Consider the following 20,403-nt stretch of genomic DNA (forward strand, 5'->3'; position numbering starts at 1 on the left):
CAAGAATAGACCGACAAGTTTCAGAAGAAAGTTCTTTGTTTCTAGCCATTTTGAGCCTGTAATCGTACCCACAAATGCTGATGCTCCAGATACTGAACTAGTCTAAAGAAGGACAGTTTTATTGCTTCTTTAATCAGGACAACAGTTTTCAGCTGCACTAACATAATTGCAAAAGGCTTTTCTAATGATCAGTTAGCCTTTTAAAATGCTAAACTTGGATTAGCTAACACAATGTGCCATTGGAACACAGGAGTGATGGTTGCTGAAAATGGGCCTCTGTACGCCTATGTAGATATTCCATTAAAAAAACTGCCGTTTCCAGCTACAATAGTCATTTCCAACATTAACAATGTCTACACTGTATTTCTGATCAATTTGATGTTCTTTTAATTAACTTTTTATGGCTGCAGGGGCAGTATTGAGTAGCCAGATAATAGGTGCCCATTTCAAACGGCCTCGTACTCAATTCTTGCTCGTACAATATGCATATTATTGTTATTATTGGATAGAAAACACTCTCTAGTTTCTATAGCCGTTGAAATTTTGTCTCTGAGTGGAACAGAACTCATTCTACAGCACTTTCCCTGACATGGAGTCAGATTTCAGACATCTTGGCCCCTGATCTGGAGTCAGTTTAAAGGTCCCTGTGAATGCTATGAGGATACAAACACTGCTTACGTCTTCCCCTGGATGTCATTACGTGGTGACGCTTTGAATGGAGTCGATTGCGCAATCAGAGCCTCTATAAAACAGCACAACGTGTAGGTAGTGTCCCTTTTCCAGCTGCGCCTGATGCAAGGTGGACACGGACCTGCTCTTTCTCCAAGCTTTAGTTTAGCCAGTAATATTTCTCCGGTCATGTTTTTGCTTGAGCAAAGGATTCATTGCCCAAGATTCTGATGGAAGAACAGCTCAAAGTAAGAACAATTTATTATGATAAATCGTGTTTCTGTCGAAAAATGTTAATCGCTTATGCCGCCATTTTGTTAGATGTAGCTTCGCTTGGCGCAACCTGTATTGAAAAGTAAGGATAATTTAAAAAATGTAATTCAGCGATTGTATTAAGAATTAAATTGTCTATCAATCGCTGTCCACCCTATATTTTTTAGTCACGTTTATGAGTATTTATGTATAAGACTAGATCACTGTCTAATATGGCGCACGACATTTTCTGACCAGCTGGGCTACTTTTGTCATTGTCTAACCATGATTTTGGTGGCTAAATATGCACATTTTCGAACAAACTCTATATGTATGTTGTAATATGATGTTACAGGAGTGTCATCGGAAGAATTCTGAGAAGGTTAGTGAAAAAATTAATATATTTTGGCGATGATAACGATATCGCTCTCTTTGGCTTGAATCAATGGTCGGGTAACGTTTGCATATGTGGTATGCTAATATAACGATTTATTGTGTTTTCGCTGTAAAACACTTAGAACATCTGAAATATTGTCTGAATTCACAAGATCTGTGTCTTTCCATTGCTATGTGCTGTGTATTTTTAAGAAATGTTTTATGATGAGTAAATTGGTAATACACGTTGCTCTGTGTATTTATTCTAGTCGATTTGTGATGGTGGGTGCAATTGTAAACTATGATTTATACCTGAAATATGCACATTTTTCTAACAAAACCTATCCTATACAATAAATATGTTATCAGACTGTCATCTGATGAGTTTTTTTCTTGGTTAGTGGCTATCAATATCTTAGTTTAGCCAAATTGGTGATAGCTACTGGTGTTGAGAAAAAATGGTGGACAAAGAAAAATGGTGTCTTTTGCTAACATGGTTAGCTAATAGATTTACATATTTTGTCTTCCCTGTAAAACATTTTAAAAATCTGAAATGGTGGCTTTATTCACAAGATCTGTATCTTTCATTTGGTGTCTTGGACTTGTGATTTAATGATATTTAGATGCTACTATTTAATTGTGACGCTATGCTAGCGATGCTAATCAGTGTGGGGGGGGGGGGTGGGGGATGTTGTCATAGGTGTACCGACCTCGGGCTTGCAGCCATATTAATGGACAAAAAAATGTGGTTTTCTTTCAAAAACAAGGACATTTCTAAGTGATCCCAAACTTTTGAACTGTATTGTATGTGGATAATCTTGTTCCTGTAGTATTTGTAAACACCCAAGATGAATAACCTGAACCAGATTACAGGCCCTGGTTACAGTGAAAAACTTCCTCTTGAAGGGACAGCTTGATGGAAACCAGTCAATATTCAAGTCCCCAAGAAAGTATGCCTGTCTGTTTACATCACAAACACTATCAAGCATTTCACACATATTGTTTATATACTGACTGTTAGCACTTGGTGGCCTATAGCAACACTCCAAAAAGAAAAGGCTTTAGGTGTGCCAGGTGAACCTGCAACCACAACACTTCAATAACACTTGACATAAGATATTCTCTAAGCATTACAGGGATATGGCTCTGAACATATACAGCAACACCTCCCTCATAAACATTCCTGTCTCTTCTATAGATGTTATATCCTTGTATTGCTACTGCTATATCATCAAATTAATTATCTAAGTGAGTCTCAGAAGTGGCTAATATATGACTGTTATCTGACTTAAGGCGGGCATAGTGCGGTACATCAGAAGGCGGGGTCTCGCGTCATGTGGTGCATTTGCAGTGATGTCACCTCCACATCCTCTGGTCTGGTGTTCAGGGCATTCCCAGTGGGGCTGTATCCGGCTGAGCGGCCCGTGGGGCTGAACCCTGTGGTGCGTCCCAGAGGGGTAAAAGCGGTGGTGAGTGTGACGGCGGGACGGCGCAGAAAACGGTTGGACATCACCAGGTCCCCGTAGCCCGCCGCATGCGAGAAGGCGTAGCCGGAACGGCGGGTGCTGGTGTGGCGAATCCGGGCACGGCGGGCTAGGGGAGGGGGCGCGGCCTTGGCCTGTCTCACCTTGAACATCACCTGGAGGAAAGGGGAGGGATAGGCTTCATCTTAGATTCAGTAGGGATGTGCCAAACATGGCACCCTATACCCATAATGGGCCCTGGTCAAAAGTAGTGCACTATATAGGGAATAGGGTGGTATTTTGGGACTGGGATTGTAGGTCAGATTTCCACTTGTTGTTCATAATTTTTTAAATAAGACCTTTAGGTCAGTGTTTCTAGAAGACTGTGTGTGATTGGTCAGTGTTCCTAGAAGACAGCGTGTGATTGGTCAGTGTTCCAAGAAGACAGCGTGTGATTGGTCAGTGTTCCTAGAAGACAGCGTGTGATTGGTCAATGGTCCCACCTTGTCGTTGATAGTGGGGCGGAGCTGTATTAACAGGAAGCGGTAGGCAACCACAGGAAGTACACAGAGGATGGAGGTGAGCAGGATGGTCAGCCACACGTTGGGCTGGTTCAGGGAGTTCCTGGCTGTGCCTGATGCAGGGAGAAACACACACACACACACACACACACACACACACACACACACACACACACACACACACACACACACACACACACACACACACACACACACACACACACACACACACACACACACACACACACACACACACTCCCTGTCTAGAGTTTGTCCTGGCTCAAGACAGTGTTGCAGTGTTGTGTAGTGTAGTGGTGTGTAGTGTTGTGGTGTGTTGTGTTGTGGTGTGTTGTGTAGTTGAGTGGTGTGTTGTGGTGTGGTTGGTGTGGTGTGGTGTGGTGTAGTGTGGTGTGGTGTAGTGTGGTGTGTTGTGTAGTGTAATGGTGTGTAGTGTTGTGGTGTGTTGTGTTGTGGTGTGTTGTGTAGTGTAGTGGTGTGTAGTGTTGTGGTGTGGTGTGGTGTGGTGTGTAGTGTAATGGTGTGGTGTGTAGTAGAGTGGTGTGTTGTGGTGTGGTTGGTGTGGTGTGGTGTGGTGTAGTGTGGTGTGTTGTGGTGTATAGTGTGGTGTAATGGTGTGTTGTGTAGTGTAATGGTGTGGTGTGTAGTAGTGTGTTGTGTAGTGTAGTGGTGTGTAGTGTGGTGTAATGGTGTGTTGGGTAGTGTAATGGTGTGGTGTGTAGTGTAATGGTGTGTTGTGTAGTGTAATGGTGTGGTGTGTAGTGTAATGGTGTGGTGTGTAGTGTAATGGTGTGTTGTGTAGTGTAATGGTGTGGTGTGTAGTGTAATGGTGTGGTGTGTAGTGTAATGGTGTGGTGTGTAGTGTAGTGGTGTGTTGTGTAGTGGTGTGGTGTGTAGTGTAATGGTGTGGTGTGTAGTGTAATGGTGTGGTGTGTAGTGTAATGGTGTGGTGTGTAGTGTAGTAGTGTGTAGTGGTGTGGTGTGTAGTGTAGTGCTGTGGTGTGTAGTATAATGGTGTGGTGTGTAGTGTAATGGTGTGGTGTGTAGTGTAGTGGTGTGGTGTGCTGTGGTGTGTAGTATAATGGTGTGGTGTGTAGTGTAATGGTGTGGTGTAGTGTGTAGTATAATGGTGTGGTGTGTAGTGTAATGGTGTGGTGTGTAGTGGTGTGGTGTGTAGTGTAGTGGTGTTGTGTGTAGTGTAGTAGTGTGTTGTGTTGTGTAGTGTAGTGGTGTGTAGTGTAGTGGTGTTGTGTGTAGTGTAGTAGTGTGTTGTGTTGTGTAGTGTAGTGGTGTGTAGTGTAGTGGTGGGGTGTGTAGTGTAGTGGTGTGGTGTGTAGTGTAGTGGTGTGGTGTGTAGTGTAATGGTGTGGTGTGTAGTGGTGTGGTGTGGTGTGTAGTGTAATGGTGTGGTGTGTAGTGTAATGGTGTGGTGTGGTGTGTAGTGTCGTGGTGTGTAGTGGTGTGGTGTGAGGGCGCTGTTCACCGATGAAGGGGAAGGATGCAGGGAAGATGAGGAACGTTCCGTTGCTGTACATGGTGAAGGTGACAGTGAAGTACATGGACAGACTCCCCCACACAAAGAAGTGGTTCACCGCTGTCCAGTAGGACATGTCCAGACACAGCTACAGTGCAGAGGGGGAGGGATATACATGTGATGAACAAAGACGGACACAGACTGACAAGCAATGACAGACAGGCACACGGAAATGTCAATGGACTAACTGTTTTCAATCAGGGCAGGTAGTTCACCATAGAAATTAGAGTCTAACTTTCTCAAGTCAAAGTTTAGAAATAATAAATATTTTTTAATCTGGGTCCATTTTACATTGATTACATTTTTTCCAGTACTTGACTGTGGTCCCAATGTATTGTACCATCTGTAATGTAATGCATTGAATTGTACTGTAATGCATTGTACTGTACTGTATTGTATTGTACTGTATTGTACTGTACTGTATTGTACTGTACTGTATTGTACTGTAATGTATTGTACTGTAACGTATTGTACTGTACTGCATTGCACTATAATGTAATTACTGTACTGTAATACATTGTACTGTACTGTAATGCATTGTACTGTAATACATTGTACTGTAATGCATTGTACTGTAGTGCATTGTACTAGGGTCAGTTTGTTATATCTGGAGTACTTCTCCTGTCTTATCCGGTGTCCTGTGTGAATTTAAGTATGCTCTCTCTAATTCTCTCTTTCTCTCTTTCTTTCTCTTTCTCGGAGGACCTGAGCCCTAGGACCATGCCTCAGGGCTACCTGGCATGATGACTCCTTGCTGTCCCCAGTCCACCTGGCCGTGCTGCTGCTCCAGTTTCAACTGTTCTGCCTGCGGCTATGGAACCCTGACCTGTTCACCGGACGTGCTACCTGTCCCAGACCTGCTGTTTTCAACTCTCTAGAGACCGCAGGAGCGGTAGAGATACTCTTAATGATCGGCTATGAAAAGCAAACTGACATTTACTCCTGAGGTGCTGACTTGCTGCACCCTCGACAACTACTGTGATTATTATTATTTGACCATGCTGGTCATTTATGAACATTTGAACATCTTGGCAGAACATCATGTTCTGTTATAATCTCCACCCGGCACAGCCAGAAGAGGACTGGCCACCTCTCATAGCCTGGTTCCTCTCTAGGTTTCTTCCTAGGTTTTGGCCTTTCTAGGGAGTTTTTCCTAGCCACCGTGCTTCTACACCTGCATTACTTGCTGTTTGGGGTTTTAGGCTGGGTTTCTGTACAACACTTCGAGATATCAGCTGATGTAAGTATAAATAAATTTGATTTGATTTGATTTACTGTACTGTAATGCATTGTACTGTAATGCATTGTACTGTAATACATTGTACTGTAATGCATTGTACTGTAACACATTGTACTGTTCTGTAATACATTGTACTGTAATGCATTGTACTGTACTGTAATACATTGTACAGTAAGTAATACATTGTACTGTACTGTAATGCATTGTACTGTAGTACATTGTACTGTACTGGAATGTATTGTGCTGTAATGTATTGTACTGTAATGTAATACATTGTACTGTATTATAATACATTGTACTGTAATACATTGTACTGTACTGTAATACATTGTACTGTACTGTAATGTATTGTACTGTAATTACTGTACTGTAATGGATTGTACTGTTCTGTAATACATTGTACTGTAATACATTGTACTGTACTGTAATGCATTGTACTGTACTATAAGACATTGTACTGTAATACATTGTACTGCACTGTAATGCATTGTACTGTACTATAATACATTGTACTGTAATTGATTGTACTGTAATTACTGTACTGTACTGCAATGCATCGTACTGTAGTGTAATGCGTTGTACTGTAATACACTGTACTGTACAGTAATGTATTGTAATGTGTTGTACTGTAATGTAATGTATTGAATTGTAATGTAATGTTTTTTACTGTAATGTATTGTACTGTACTGTAATGTACTGCAATGTATTTTACTGTAATGCAATTTATTGTACTGTAATGTATATTACTGTAATATAATTTATTGTACTGTACTGTAATGTACTGCAATGGATTTTACTGTAATGTATTTTACTGTAATGTAATTTATTGTACTCTAATGTAATTTATTGTACTGTAATGTATATTACTGTAATATAATTTATTGTACTGTACTGTAATGTACTGCAATGTATTTTACTGTAATGTATTTTACTGTAATGTAATTTATTGTACTCTAATGTAATTTATTGTACTGTAATGTATATTACTGTAATATAATTTATTGTACTGTACTGTAATGTACTGCAATGTATTTTACTGTAATGTATTTTACTGTAATGTAATGTATTGTACTGTAATGTACTGTACCTGTATACAGACAGTGATGACCAGACAGGTCTGTGCTAGCAGGGCGAAGGACTGGTAGTCAGCAATGTCTTGCCCGTCGTCTCGGACCGTGTCGTACATGGCAGCGTAGGGGATGAAGAATAGCACTACTGAGCTGTAGATACTGTGGAGGGCACACTTAAAGAAAGCTGTTTTACTGAAGTACTGATTCAGCTGGCCTGGAACGTACAGCTGGGGGTGCTGGAAACTCCACATGTCATTCACATCCTGGACACCGGGGGGAGACAGTGAGGTAGTAAAACATTCTAGATTACACAAATCTAAATGTGTGGGAGAAACAAGAAATGTACACGCATATTGCATAAACACATTAATTCCTGCACACACACATAAACACATTAATTCCTGCACACACACACATGAACACATTAATTCCTGCACACACACATATGAACACATTAATTCCTGCACACACACATAAAAATTCACATTCACATCACACATGTTTTACCTGGTCAAACAGACTCATACCCAGTACAGGAAGTGCTGTGTAGACCAGGTTATACAACGTGATGAACCACTCGTCATACACCGTCTGGAAGAAACACAATCAGATCATCAGAGACAAATAACCTTATATATCTGAAAAAACTGTTGTTTTAAAGGGGTAGTGCAGTCAAAAACGTGATTTTCTGTAAAAATTCAAATTGATTTCGTCACTACGAGGTCGAAATAACACTCTGAAATGGTGTAAATGATGATAATGCCCTTTTAGTGTAAGAGTTTATTTATTTACATTTTTTACACACTTTTTCTCCACAATTTCAATCTTGTCTCATCGCTGCATCTTCTCAACGGGCTCAGGAGAGGCGAAGGTTGATTCATGCGTCCTCCGAAACATGACCCATCAAACCCGCTTCTTAACACCCGCTCGCTTAACCCGGAAGCCAGCCACAGCAATGTGTCGGAGGAAACACCGACATCAGCTTGCAGGCGTCCAGCCCGGCCACAAGGAGTCGCTAGAGCGTGATGAGCCAAGTAAAGGTCCCCCCTCCCAGCCAAACCCTCATCTAATCCGGACGATGCTGGACCAATTGTGCACCACCCTATGGGACTGGGATCGAACCCCAGGCTTTAGTGACGCCGCAACACTGCGATGCAGTGCCTTAGACCACTGAGACACTTTTTTAAAAAGCTTTTTTGTTGTTGTTGTCTGACAGCATGCCATCACAATCTGATGGGATTATTCTGACCAATGAGCAGTCATCTTTTATTTGCATACGTATCCTCCTACTTTGAAGGGGTAGGCTTCTCTAGAGTCAAGATGATTCTATCTGCCAATCAGAGCTGTGTATGTAAATAAATAAGCATTTGTATCAACACGCCCACACGACCAGACTGAGCAGTTCAACGGCAAAAGGAGGCTCAGGGAAATAATTTTTAAAACATATATTTGGAGTTATTGTCATGAAATAAACACACATAGTGATTTATTACACATACAACGATGATTTAAAAATCTAATGACTGCACAGGGCTTTATGAAATAGAAGTAAAGGAGTATACCAGCTGCTTTAGAATTCGACGTTGGGTTGACTAAAGTTGAAGAAATGTCTCTCTCCCCTCTCCCCCCCCCCCCTCTCTCTCTCCCCTCTCCCTCCCCTCTTTCTTTCTGTCGTACCTGTGCTGAGAATCCGCAGAAGAAGGCGTACCAGAAGTGGACGAAGGTAAAGGTGAAGTTCTTGTAGAAGAAGTATCGCAGGAACTTACACATCCTCAGGTAGGACCAGCGGCCGTGGACCAGGAGGAGGCGCTGTCAGTTAAATGAAAAAATATATATAATAATCTTTTAAATCGTACAAACAACAACAGACTAATAGACCATTAAACCCCTGATAAATGTCCAAGATAAAAATGTGGGTTTTGCATTGTGATTTAAAAACGTCACTGGTGTGTCAGTGGCCCTCTTACTTCTAGGAAGCGGAACTGAGCAAAGGAGTAGTCTGAAGAGAGGACCGCCTGCATCCCTTCCTGACCGCTTATACCCACACCTATATGAGCAGCTATAGAGAGAGAGGGGAGGAGAGGGAGAGGGGAAGAAAGAGGGGGAAGGGAGAGAGTGAGGGGAGGAGAGGGAGAGGGGAAGAAAGAGGGGGAAGGGAGAGAGTGAGGGGAGGAGAGGGAGAGAGAGGGGAAGAAAGAGGGGGAAGGGAGAGAGGGGGGGTAGAGGAGGGTAAGAGGGGAGGTAGAGGGGGGAGAGAGAAGGTAAGCATTGTTCAGGACCGTTGGGCTCAGAGGGTTAAGGTCAAGTTCACAACTTTTCTCTCCGCCGCATAATCATACAGAGTCTGTTTTTCCCTAACACTCCACATGGTTAAGTATTTGACTGGTGTAGTTATCTGATCCTAGATCTGTAGTCAAAGGGTGCTCCTATATAGACCCTGGTCAAAAGCAGTGCGCTATTTAAGTGACAGGGTGCCATTTTGGACAGTAAGTTACCTTTAATCATGCTGACGTCGTTGGCCCCGTCTCCTATGGCCAGAGTGACGGCCTGTTTGTATTTCTTGACCAGTTCCACCACCTGGGCCTTCTGTAGTGGAGTCACTCTGCAGCAGATCACTGTCTTACACAGACAGGCTGTACGCAGGAACAGCAGCTCCATGCTACGCTCTAGGGCATAGGCCTGATGGGGGAGGGGGAGAGAGGGTAGAGTAGAATCTAATGGTAACAGATCAAATATGGATGTCCAGATCCTATTCAACGGATCAGAATCAGTTCAAATGTCTAACATGTCTTTTTAACATGTGTCTTATCTGTCTAACATGTATCTAATCCTTTTAACATGTGTCCTATCTGTCTAACATGTATCTAATCCTTTTAACATGTGTCCTATCTGTCTAACATGTATCTAATCCTTTTAACGTGTGTTTTATCTGTTAAAAATGTGTCTTATCTGTCTAAAATATGGGCACAATCAGATATTTGACACGATAAGGAATCATGGCTCATGTTAGTGCAAGATTTACAGTAAATAGGACGGTAATGTCTCACCAGACTGATTTACAGTAAATAGGACGGTAGTGTCTCACCAGACTGATTTACAGTAAATAGGACTGTAGTGTCTCACCAGACTGATTTACAGTAAATGGGATGGTAGTGTTTCACCAGACTGATTTACAGTAAATAGGACTGTAGTGTCTCACCAGACTGATTTACAGTAAATAGGACTGTAGTATCTCATCAGACTAATTTACAGTAAATAGGACTGTAGTGTCTCACCAGACTACAGTAAATAGGACAGTAGTGTCTCACCAGACTGATTTACAGTAAATAGGGCTGTAGTGTCTCACCAGACTGATTTACAGTAAATAGGACGGTAGTGTCTCCCCAGACTGATTTACAGTAAATGGAACGGTAGTGTCTCACCAGACTGATTTACAGTAAATAGGACGGTAGTGTCTCACCAGACTGATTTACAGTAAATAGGACTGTAGTGTCTCACCAGACTGATTTACAGTAAATAGGACTGTAGTGTCTCACCAGACTGATTTACAGTAAATATAACTGTAGTGTCTCATTAGACTACAGTAAATAGGACAGTAGTGTCTCACCAGACTACAGTAAATATAACTGTAGTGTCTCAACAGACTACAGTAAATAGGACTATAGTGTCTCACCAGACTACAGTAAATATAACTGTAGTGTCTCACCAGACTACAGTAAATAGGACAGTAGTGTCTCACCAGACTACAGTAAATATAACTGTAGTGTCTCACCAGACTACAGTAAATAGGACTGTAGTGTCTCACCAGACTACAGTAAATATAACTGTAGTGTCTCACCAGACTACAGTAAATAGGGCTGTAGTGTCTCACCAGACTACAGTGTAAATAGGACTGTGTGTCTCACCAGACTACAGTAAATAGGACTGTAGTGTCTCACCAGACTACAGTAAATAGGACTGTAGTGTCTCACCAGACTACAGTAAATAGGACTGTAGTGTCTCACCAGACTACAGTAAATAGGACTGTAGTGTCTCACCAGACTACAGTAAATAGGACTGTAGTGTCTCACCAGACTACAGTGTAAATAGGACTGTGTGTCTCACCAGACTACAGTAAATAGGACTGTAGTGTCTCACCAGACTACAGTAAATAGGGCTGTAGTGTCTCACCAGACTACAGTGTAAATAGGACTGTGTGTCTCACCAGACTACAGTAAATAGGACTGTAGTGTCTCACCAGACTACAGTAAATAGGACTGTAGTGTCTCACCAGACTACAGTAAATAGGACTGTAGTGTCTCACCAGACTACGGTCCCGTGTTGCTCAGTTGGTAGAGCATGGCGCTTGCAACGCCAGGGTTGTGGGTTCATTCCCCACGGGGGGGACCAGGATGAATATGTATGAACTTTCCAATTTGTAAGTCGCTCTGGATAAGAGCGTCTGCTAAATGACTTAAATGTAAATGTAAATGTAAATGTAAATAGGACTGTAGTGTCTCACCAGACTACAGTAAATAGGACAGTAGTGTCTCACCAGACTACAGTAAATAGGACTGTAGTGTCTCACCAGACTACAGTAAATAGGACTGTAGTGTCTCACCAGACTACAGTAAATAGGACAGTAGTGTCTCACCAGACTACAGTAAATAGGACAGTAGTGTCTCACCAGACTACAGTAAATAGGACTGTAGTGTCTCACCAGACTACAGTAAATAGGACTGTAGTGTCTCACCAGACTACAGTAAATAGGACAGTAGTGTCTCACCAGACTACAGTAAATAGGACAGTAGTGTCTCACCAGACTACAGTAAATAGGACTGTAGTGTCTCACCAGACTGTGTCCGTTGATGACCAGGCCATACTCCCCGTTCACCTCCTCGTCCCTGACCACCTTCGGCTTGTTACCCAGCGTCTTCTCTGGCATGAAGTTGGCCTCCTCCTCTGCACCTGGTTTCATGGTGCTCCATGCATTCCTGGTTCAATACAAAACAAATCCTCTCATCTCATTCTGTTTCACCATGTCTATGTTATCAACCTGGGATGGGATGTTATCAACCTGGGATGGGATGTTATCAACCTGGGATGGGATGTTATCAACCTGGGATGTTATCAACCTGGGATGTTATCAACCTGGGATGGGATGTTACCAACCTGGGATGGGATGTTATCAACCTGGGATGTTATCAACCTGGGATGGGATGTTACCAACCTGGGATGGGATGTTATCAACCTGGGATGGGATGTTATCAACCTGGGATGTTATCAACCTGGGATGGGATGTTACCAACCTGGGATGGGATGTTATCAACCTGGGATGGGATGTTATCAACCTGGGATGTTATCAACCTGGGATGTTATCAACCTGGGATGTTATCAACCTGGGATGTTATCAACCTGGGATGGGATGTTACCAACCTCGGATGGGATGTTATCAACCTGGGATGGGATGTTATCAACCTGGGATGTTATCAACCTGGGATGTTATCAACCTGGGATGTTATCAACCTGGGATGGGATGTTATCAACCTGGGATGTTATCAACCTGGGATGTTATCAACCTGGGATGGGATGTTATCAACCTGGGATGGGATGTTATCAACCTGGGATGGGGTGTTATCAACCTGGGATGTTATCAACCTGGGATGTGATGTTATCAACCTGAGATGTTATCAACCTGGGATGTTATCAACCTGAGATGGGATGTTATCAACCTGGGATGGGATGTTATCAACCTGGGATGTTATCAACCTGGGATGGGATGTTATCAACCTGGGATGGGATGTTATCAACCTGGGATGTTATCAACCTGGGATGTGATGTTATCAACCTGGGATGTGATGTTATCAACCTGGGATGTTATCAACCTGGGATGTTATCAACCTGGGATGTTATCAACCTGGGATGTTATCAACCTGGGATGGGATGTTATCAACATGGGATGTTATCAACCTGGGATGTTATCAACCTGGGATGTTATCAACCTGAGATGGGATGTTATCACCTGGGATGGGATGTTATCAACCTGGGATGTTATCAACCTGGGATGTTATCAACATGGGATGTTATCAACCTGGGATGTTATCAACATGGGATGTTATCAACCTGGGATGTTATCAACATGGGATGTTATCAACATGGGATGTTATCAAGCTGGGATGTTATCAACCTGGGATGTTATCAACCTGGGATGTTATCAACCTGGGATGTTATCAACCTGGGATGTTATCAACCTGGGATGGGATGTTATCAACCTGGGATGTTATCAACATGGGATGTTATCAACCTGGGATGGGATGTTATCAACCTGGGATGTTATCAACCTGGGATGTTATCAACCTGGGATGGGATGTTATCAACCTGGGATGTTATCAACCTGGGATGGGATGTTATCAACCTGGGATGTTATCAACCTGGGATGTTATCAACCTGGGATGGGATGTTATCAACCTGGGATGGGATGTTATCAACCTGGGATGTTTTCAACCTGGGATGTTATCAACCTGGGATGTTATCAACCTGGGATGGGATGTTATCAACCTGGGATGGGATGTTATCAACCTGGGATGTTATCAACCTGGGATGTTATCAACCTCGGATGGGATGTTATCAACCTGGGATGTTTTCAACCTGGGATGTTATCAACCTGGGATGTTATCAACCTGGGATGGGATGTTATCAACCTGGGATGTTATCAACCTGGGATGTTATCAACCTGGGATGTTATCAACCTGGGACGTTATCAACCTGGGATGGGATGTTATCAACCTGAGATGGGATGTTATCAACCTGAGATGGGATGTTATCAACCTGGGATGTTATCAACCTGGGATGTTATCAACCTGGGATGTTATCAACCTGGGATGGGATGTTATCAACCTGAGATGGGATGTTATCAACCTGAGATGGGATGTTATCAACCTGAGATGGGATGTTATCAACCTGGGATGTTATCAACCTGAGATGGGATGTTATCAACCTGGGATGTTATCAACCTGGGATGTTATCAACCTGGGATGTTATCAACCTGGGATGTTATCAACCTGGGATGGGATGTTATCAACCTGGGATGGGATGTTATCAACCTGAGATGGGATGTTATCAACCTGAGATGGGATGTTATCAACCTGGGATGTTATCAACCTGAGATGGGATGTTATCAACCTGAGATGGGATGTTATCAACCAGGGATGGGATGTTATCAACCAGGGATGGGATGTTATCAACCTGGGATGTTATCAACCTGGGATGTTATCAACCTGGGATGGGATGTTATCAACCTGGGATGTTATCAACCTGGGATGGGATGTTATCAACCTGGGATGTTATCAACCTGGGATGTTATCAATCTGGGATGTTATCAACCTGAGATGGGATGTTATCAACCTGGGATGTTATCAACCAGGGATGGGATGTTATCAACCAGGGATGGGATGTTATCAACCTGGGATGTTATCAACCTGGGATGGGATGTTATCAACCTGGGATGTTATCAACCTGGGATGTTATCAACCTGGGATGTTATCAACCTGAGATGGGATGTTATCAACCTGGGATGTTATCAACCTGGGATGTTATCAACCTGAGATGGGATGTTATCAACCTGGGATGTTATCAACCTGGGATGTTATCAACCTGGGATGGGATGTTATCAACCTGGGATGTTATCAACCTGAGATGGGATGTTATCAACCTGGGATGTTATCAACCTGGGATGTTATCAATCTGGGATGGGATGTTATCAACCTGGGATGGGATGTTATCAACCTGGGATGTTATCAACCTGGGATGTTACCAACCTGGGATGTTACCAACCTGGGATGTTATCAACCTGGGATATTATCAACCTGAGATGGGATGTTATCAACCTGGGATGTTATCAACCAGGGATGTTATCAACCTGGGATGGGATGTTATCAACCTGGGATGTTATCAACCTGGGATGTTATCAACCAGGGATGTTATCAACCTGGGATGTTATCAACCTGAGATGGGATGTTATCAACCTGGGATGTTATCAACCTGGGATGGGATGTTATCAACCTGGGATGTTATCAACCTGGGATGTTATCAACCTGGGATGTTATCAACCTGGGATGTTATCAACCAGGGATGGGATGTTATCAACCTGGCATGGGATGTTATCAACCTGGGATGGGATGTTATCAACCTGGGATGGGATGTTATCAACCTGGCATGGGATGTTATCAACCTGAGATGGGATGTTATCAACCTGGGATGTTATCAACCAGGGATGGGATGTTATCAACCTGGGATGTTATCAACCAGGGATGGGATGTTATCAACCTGGGATGTTATCAACCAGTGATGTTATCAACCTGGGATGTTATCAACCTGGGATGTTATTAACCTGGGATGGGATGTTATCAACCTGGGCTGGGATGTTATCAACCTGGGATGTTATCAACCTGGGATGGGATGTTATCAACCTGGGATGTTATCAACCTGGGATGTTATCAACCAGGGATGTTATCAACCTGGGATGTTATCAACCTGGGATGTTATCAACCTGGGATGTTATCAACCTGGGATGTTATCAATCTGGGATGTTACCAACCTGGGATGGGATGTTACCAACCTGGGATGGGATGTTATCAACCTGGGATGTTATCAACCTGGGATGTTATCAACCTGGGATGTTATCAACCTGGGATGTTATCAACCTGGGATGGAATGTTATCAACCTGGGATGGGATGTTATCAACCTGGGATGTTACCAACCTGGGATGGGATGTTATCAACCTGGGCTGGGATGTTATCAACCTGGGATGTTATCAACCTGGGATGTTATCAACCTGAGATGGGATGTTATCAACCTGGGATGTTATCAACCTGGGATGTTACCAACCTGGGATGGGATGTTATCAACCTGGGCTGGGATGTTATCAACCTGGGATGTTATCAACCTGGGATGGGATGTTATCAACCTGGGATGTTATCAACCTGGGATGTTATCAACCTGGGATGGGATGTTACCAACCTGGGATGGGATGTTATCAACCTGGGATGTTATCAACCTGGGATGTTATCAACCTGGGATGTTATCAACCTGGGATGGGATGTTATCAACCAGGGATGGGATGTTATCAACCTGGGATGTTATCAACCTGGGATGGGATGTGATGGGATGTGACGGGATGTGACGGGATGTGATGGGATGTGACGGGATGTGATGGGATGTGACGGGGTGTGACGGGAATGTGATGGGATGTGACGGGATGTGACGGGATGTGACGGGGTGTGGCGGGAATGTGATGGGATGTGACGGGATGTGATGGGATGTGACGGGGCGTGACGGGATGTGATGGGATGTGACGGGATGTGACGGGAATGTGATGGGATGCGATGGGATGCGATGGGATGTGATGATCTATTCTGGTTTGAAGAACTGCAGCAGTGACAGGCATAGTTCCAATCCCACTTTACAACCGGTCAACTAATCAGTCTCCAAAAATGGCCATTATTAGTTGAATAAGGTGTATTGGTGCTGGGTAGGAACTAAACCCTGGACAAATGGTGTTAGTATTGAGGCGGGGAGGGTTATGATGTCAAAGCCTCTGACCTCAGTTCCTGTCTGACATCGTCTGAGTTGTTGGCCGACACGATGAAAATGTTGTTCATTTCCTCTCGCAGCATGTTGCAGGAGTAGCCAATGTTCTCCGCCGTCTCTGTCACATGACAAAAACACACAATATGATAGGTGGAGACAGACACAGTGATGTGGACATATGGTCCTACACATCAAAGGAGGTTGGTGGCACCCTAATTGGGGAGGACGGGCTCGTAGTAATGGCTGGAGTAGAATGGTATCAAGTACATGCCACCGGAGGTCTCTACACAATCCCCAAGTCCAGAACAGACTACGGGAGGCGCACAGTACTACATAGAGCCATGACTACATGGAACTCTATTCCACATCAGGTGACTGATGCAAGCAGTAGAATCAGATTTAAAAAACAAATACACCTTATGGAACATCGGGGACTGGAATGGAGTGAATGGAACGGTATCAAACATGAAAACAGTATGATACCGAGTATGATACCGTTCCATTCACTGCATTTTGACCAATATTATGATTCGTCCTCCCATCAGCAACCTCCACTGCTTTACATGAATTACATTCCAGCCGTCACAATGAGCCCGTCCTCCTGAAGCCCCATCCCACCAGCCTCCTCTGGGTTAGACATAGAGATAGACGTGGCTTAAATACCTTGATGGTTTAGATGAAACAACAACATTGCTGTCCAATTTTACCAACCCTTTAAAGGTCCAATGCAGCCATTTGATCTTAACATCAAATCTGGGTAACAATTAAGTACCTTACTGTTATTATTTACAATTAAAATTGTAAAAAAAAAAAAAAAAATGGCTTCTTTGCAAAGAGCAAATTCTCACATAAGAATTTTGCTTAGGACTGTCTGGGTAAACCTATTATTATTCTGTTATTTGTGAGGCAGATAGCTGAGAGTATGTTGCTTGGTGACTAACCCTGTTTGTCGCCAGTGAGCACCCAGATCTTGATGTCAGCTTTGGCAAGCTGCTCGATGGTCTGTGGCACACCATCCTGGAGTTTATCCTCTATGGCTGTAGCTCCCAGCAACTACACACACACACGCACACACACACACAGACATTTAATTACAATCCTTTCTCTATCTGTAAGAGCTAAAACTGACCCTGATTCAGTGTTCAGGGCATACCAGCAGGTATTTTTATATCTTTCATCTGTCAAAGCTAAACTGACCCTGGTTCAGAGTTAATTTACTGTTAAAACATGAAATTAAGTAGGAACTTTTCATTGGGAAGTTTATTTATGATTTTTCACTGGATTGTGTGTGTTAAATGGAAGCCCAATCGGGCTACCTTCACTTTAAGACATACTGTATCATCCAGTCTTTGTCTGTAGACGTTCATCTGATCCTGGTTTAAGTGTTTAACTCCTTCCTACCATCAGGTCTCTCTCTATCTCCTCATAGAGCAGGTCTAGTTTGTCCTCTCTGTCCTCCAGTGCTGTGCTGGCCTCATGGTGGCGCTGTTTCCAGCTGCTGAAGTATTCCTCATCCAGGTCCTTATAGGCTAGAGCCAGGGTCCGCAGACCCTCACCAGCAAACTCCTGTAGGGACAGAACACACACACACAATTTTTATGCAACGTGATTTGGATGGTTTTATATTTTGAGCCACTCTTTCAAAGAAGTACACGGAGGAAGAGAGAGGAAGACCCACTCAGACTCTCTCTCTCGCTCTTCCTCTCTCTCGCTCTTCCTCTCTCTGTCTCCCTCTCTCTGTCTCCCCCTCTCTCTGTCTCCTCCTCCCTCTGTCTCCCCCTCTCTCTGTCTCCCCCTCTCTCTTCTACACAGACTCACACGCAGGTGCACACGCACACACACATACCAGAGGAGGCTGGTGGGAGGCGCTATAAGAGGACGGGCTCAATGTAATGGTTGGAACAGAATCAATGTTTCCATGTGTTTGATACTGTTCGATTCATTCTGATCCAGCTATTACAACTTCCTCTTATAGCTCCTTCCACCAGCCTCCTCTGACACACACTCTCTTACATTGAGGTGTTCAGTGGTGACATCCATCAGCTTGGCACAGGACTGGTTCAGCCTCTCATAGACCATGGTGTCTGCTCCTTTACAGTATAAACACAGCTTCCCCTCTGGACTCCGCACTGTAACACACACACACACACACACACACACACACACACACACACACACACACACACACACACACACACACACACACACACACACACACACACACACACACACACACACACACACACACAGTAAGAATTGTGTTTGCATAGACATCTTACAATGAGCAGCTAGGAACTTAAATCTCCCATGATACGTGTTTCCAGAAGGGTGTTTACCAATGACGGACATCCTCTTGCGGACGTTGTTGAAGTCAAGGATGGCGAGGAGTTCGTAACTGTGTTGTTCTCCCATCTCTACGATGGTGACGCTCTCTGGCGTGCGAGAGCGGAACACAAAGCCAAAATTGCGTGCAGCGGTTACCAAGGCACCTTCGTCAGGGGACTGGGCCTGGTACAGCAGCTCACCTGGACAGAGGGAGTGAAGTCATTTCCTGTTGTTAGAGTAAGTGGGTGTAGTTTTCTCTCTATCTCTATACCCTCTCTGCTCTAGGACCCAGAAACTGATAAGTGGTTGTGTGCTCGAGAAGGTGTCAATTTGTTAGAGGGCGAATGGAACAGTGTTCTTCCCACCTTGATAGACACTTTTCATTGAGGATCATGTGTATCATACCAGAGTCCTTAGTGGAAGATTTTTGAATCAGCTTTTGTTTCATCAGTAGAGAGAAAAACAAAATGCTATTTATCTTCTTATCTATACAATGTCTTGAACAACTAACTTCCTCATGTAACACATTTAATTTGGGATCCACCCCTGTGAAGGTAATATGCCTGAGGACGCGTGAGTGGGTGTGTATCGTTTCGTACAAGCTCATTTTCGTCCACGTTCCCTCTCCTCACCGCTGCTCCTCGATGACCTTTGACCTTTTTCCAAAGGAGGCGAGAGAGGAAACAGGAGTTGAGCAAATCCAAATAAAATTTTATTGGTCACATAAAAGTATTTAGCAGATGTTATTGCGGGTATACCGAAATGCTTGTGTTCCTAGCTCCAACATTGCAGAAGTATCTAACAATTCACAACAATACACACAAATCACAAATCTAAAAGTAAAAGAATGGAATTAACAAATATATAAATATTATATATTGACTAAAATACAGTAGAGTAGAATATAGTACATACATATGAAATTATTAAAGCAGTATGTAAACATTATAAAAGTGACTAGTATTCCATTATTAAAATGACCAGTGATTCCATGTCTTTGTATATAGGGCAGCAGCCATACAAGGTGCAGTGTTGAGTAACCAGGTGGTAGACGGCTAGTGATGGCCATTTAACAGGCTGATGGCCTTGAGATAGAAGCTGTTTTTCAGTCTCTCGGTCCGAGCTTTGATGCAGCTATACTGACCTCGCCTTCTGGATGATAGCGGGGTGAACAGGCAGTGGCTCGGGTGGTTGTTGTCCTTGATGATATTTTTGGCCTTCCTGTGACATCGGGTGGTGTAGGTGTCCTGGAGGGCAGGTAGTTTGCCCCCGGGGATGCGTTGGGCAGAACTCACTACCCTTTGGAGAGCCTTACGGTTGTGGGCGGAGCAGTTGCCGTATCAGGCAGTGATACAGCCCAACAGGATG

The 20,403-nt window shown here is 43.4% G+C and overlaps 1 protein-coding gene across 3 annotated transcripts in view; it reads right to left on the minus strand.

Moving 5' to 3' along the window:
- Positions 1 to 98: 98 nt before the first annotated feature.
- Positions 99 to 20,403, minus strand: part of LOC129852961 (probable phospholipid-transporting ATPase IM) — a 70,482-nt gene continuing 50,177 nt past the window's right edge. For 2 of the 3 annotated variants that reach the window (XM_055918564.1, XM_055918566.1), the window contains 12 exons: positions 19,047 to 19,235; positions 18,724 to 18,839; positions 18,112 to 18,276; positions 17,652 to 17,763; positions 16,723 to 16,828; positions 11,974 to 12,115; positions 9,638 to 9,821; positions 9,110 to 9,201; positions 8,820 to 8,951; positions 7,650 to 7,733; positions 7,160 to 7,405; positions 3,301 to 4,920 (listed from right to left, as the gene is read on the minus strand). In XM_055918564.1, the coding sequence (XP_055774539.1) occupies positions 3,544 to 4,920; positions 7,160 to 7,405; positions 7,650 to 7,733; positions 8,820 to 8,951; positions 9,110 to 9,201; positions 9,638 to 9,821; positions 11,974 to 12,115; positions 16,723 to 16,828; positions 17,652 to 17,763; positions 18,112 to 18,276; positions 18,724 to 18,839; positions 19,047 to 19,235 (2,945 nt within the window). In that variant the 3' untranslated portion in view covers positions 3,301 to 3,543. Of the gene's footprint in view, positions 2,936 to 3,262; positions 4,921 to 7,159; positions 7,406 to 7,649; positions 7,734 to 8,819; positions 8,952 to 9,109; positions 9,202 to 9,637; positions 9,822 to 11,973; positions 12,116 to 16,722; positions 16,829 to 17,651; positions 17,764 to 18,111; positions 18,277 to 18,723; positions 18,840 to 19,046; positions 19,236 to 20,403 lie in introns of those variants that run through there. The other variant, XM_055918565.1, reaches the window with a different exon arrangement.

Source organism: Salvelinus fontinalis, chromosome 4, assembly GCF_029448725.1.
Source record: "Salvelinus fontinalis isolate EN_2023a chromosome 4, ASM2944872v1, whole genome shotgun sequence".
NCBI lineage: Eukaryota > Metazoa > Chordata > Actinopteri > Salmoniformes > Salmonidae > Salvelinus > Salvelinus fontinalis.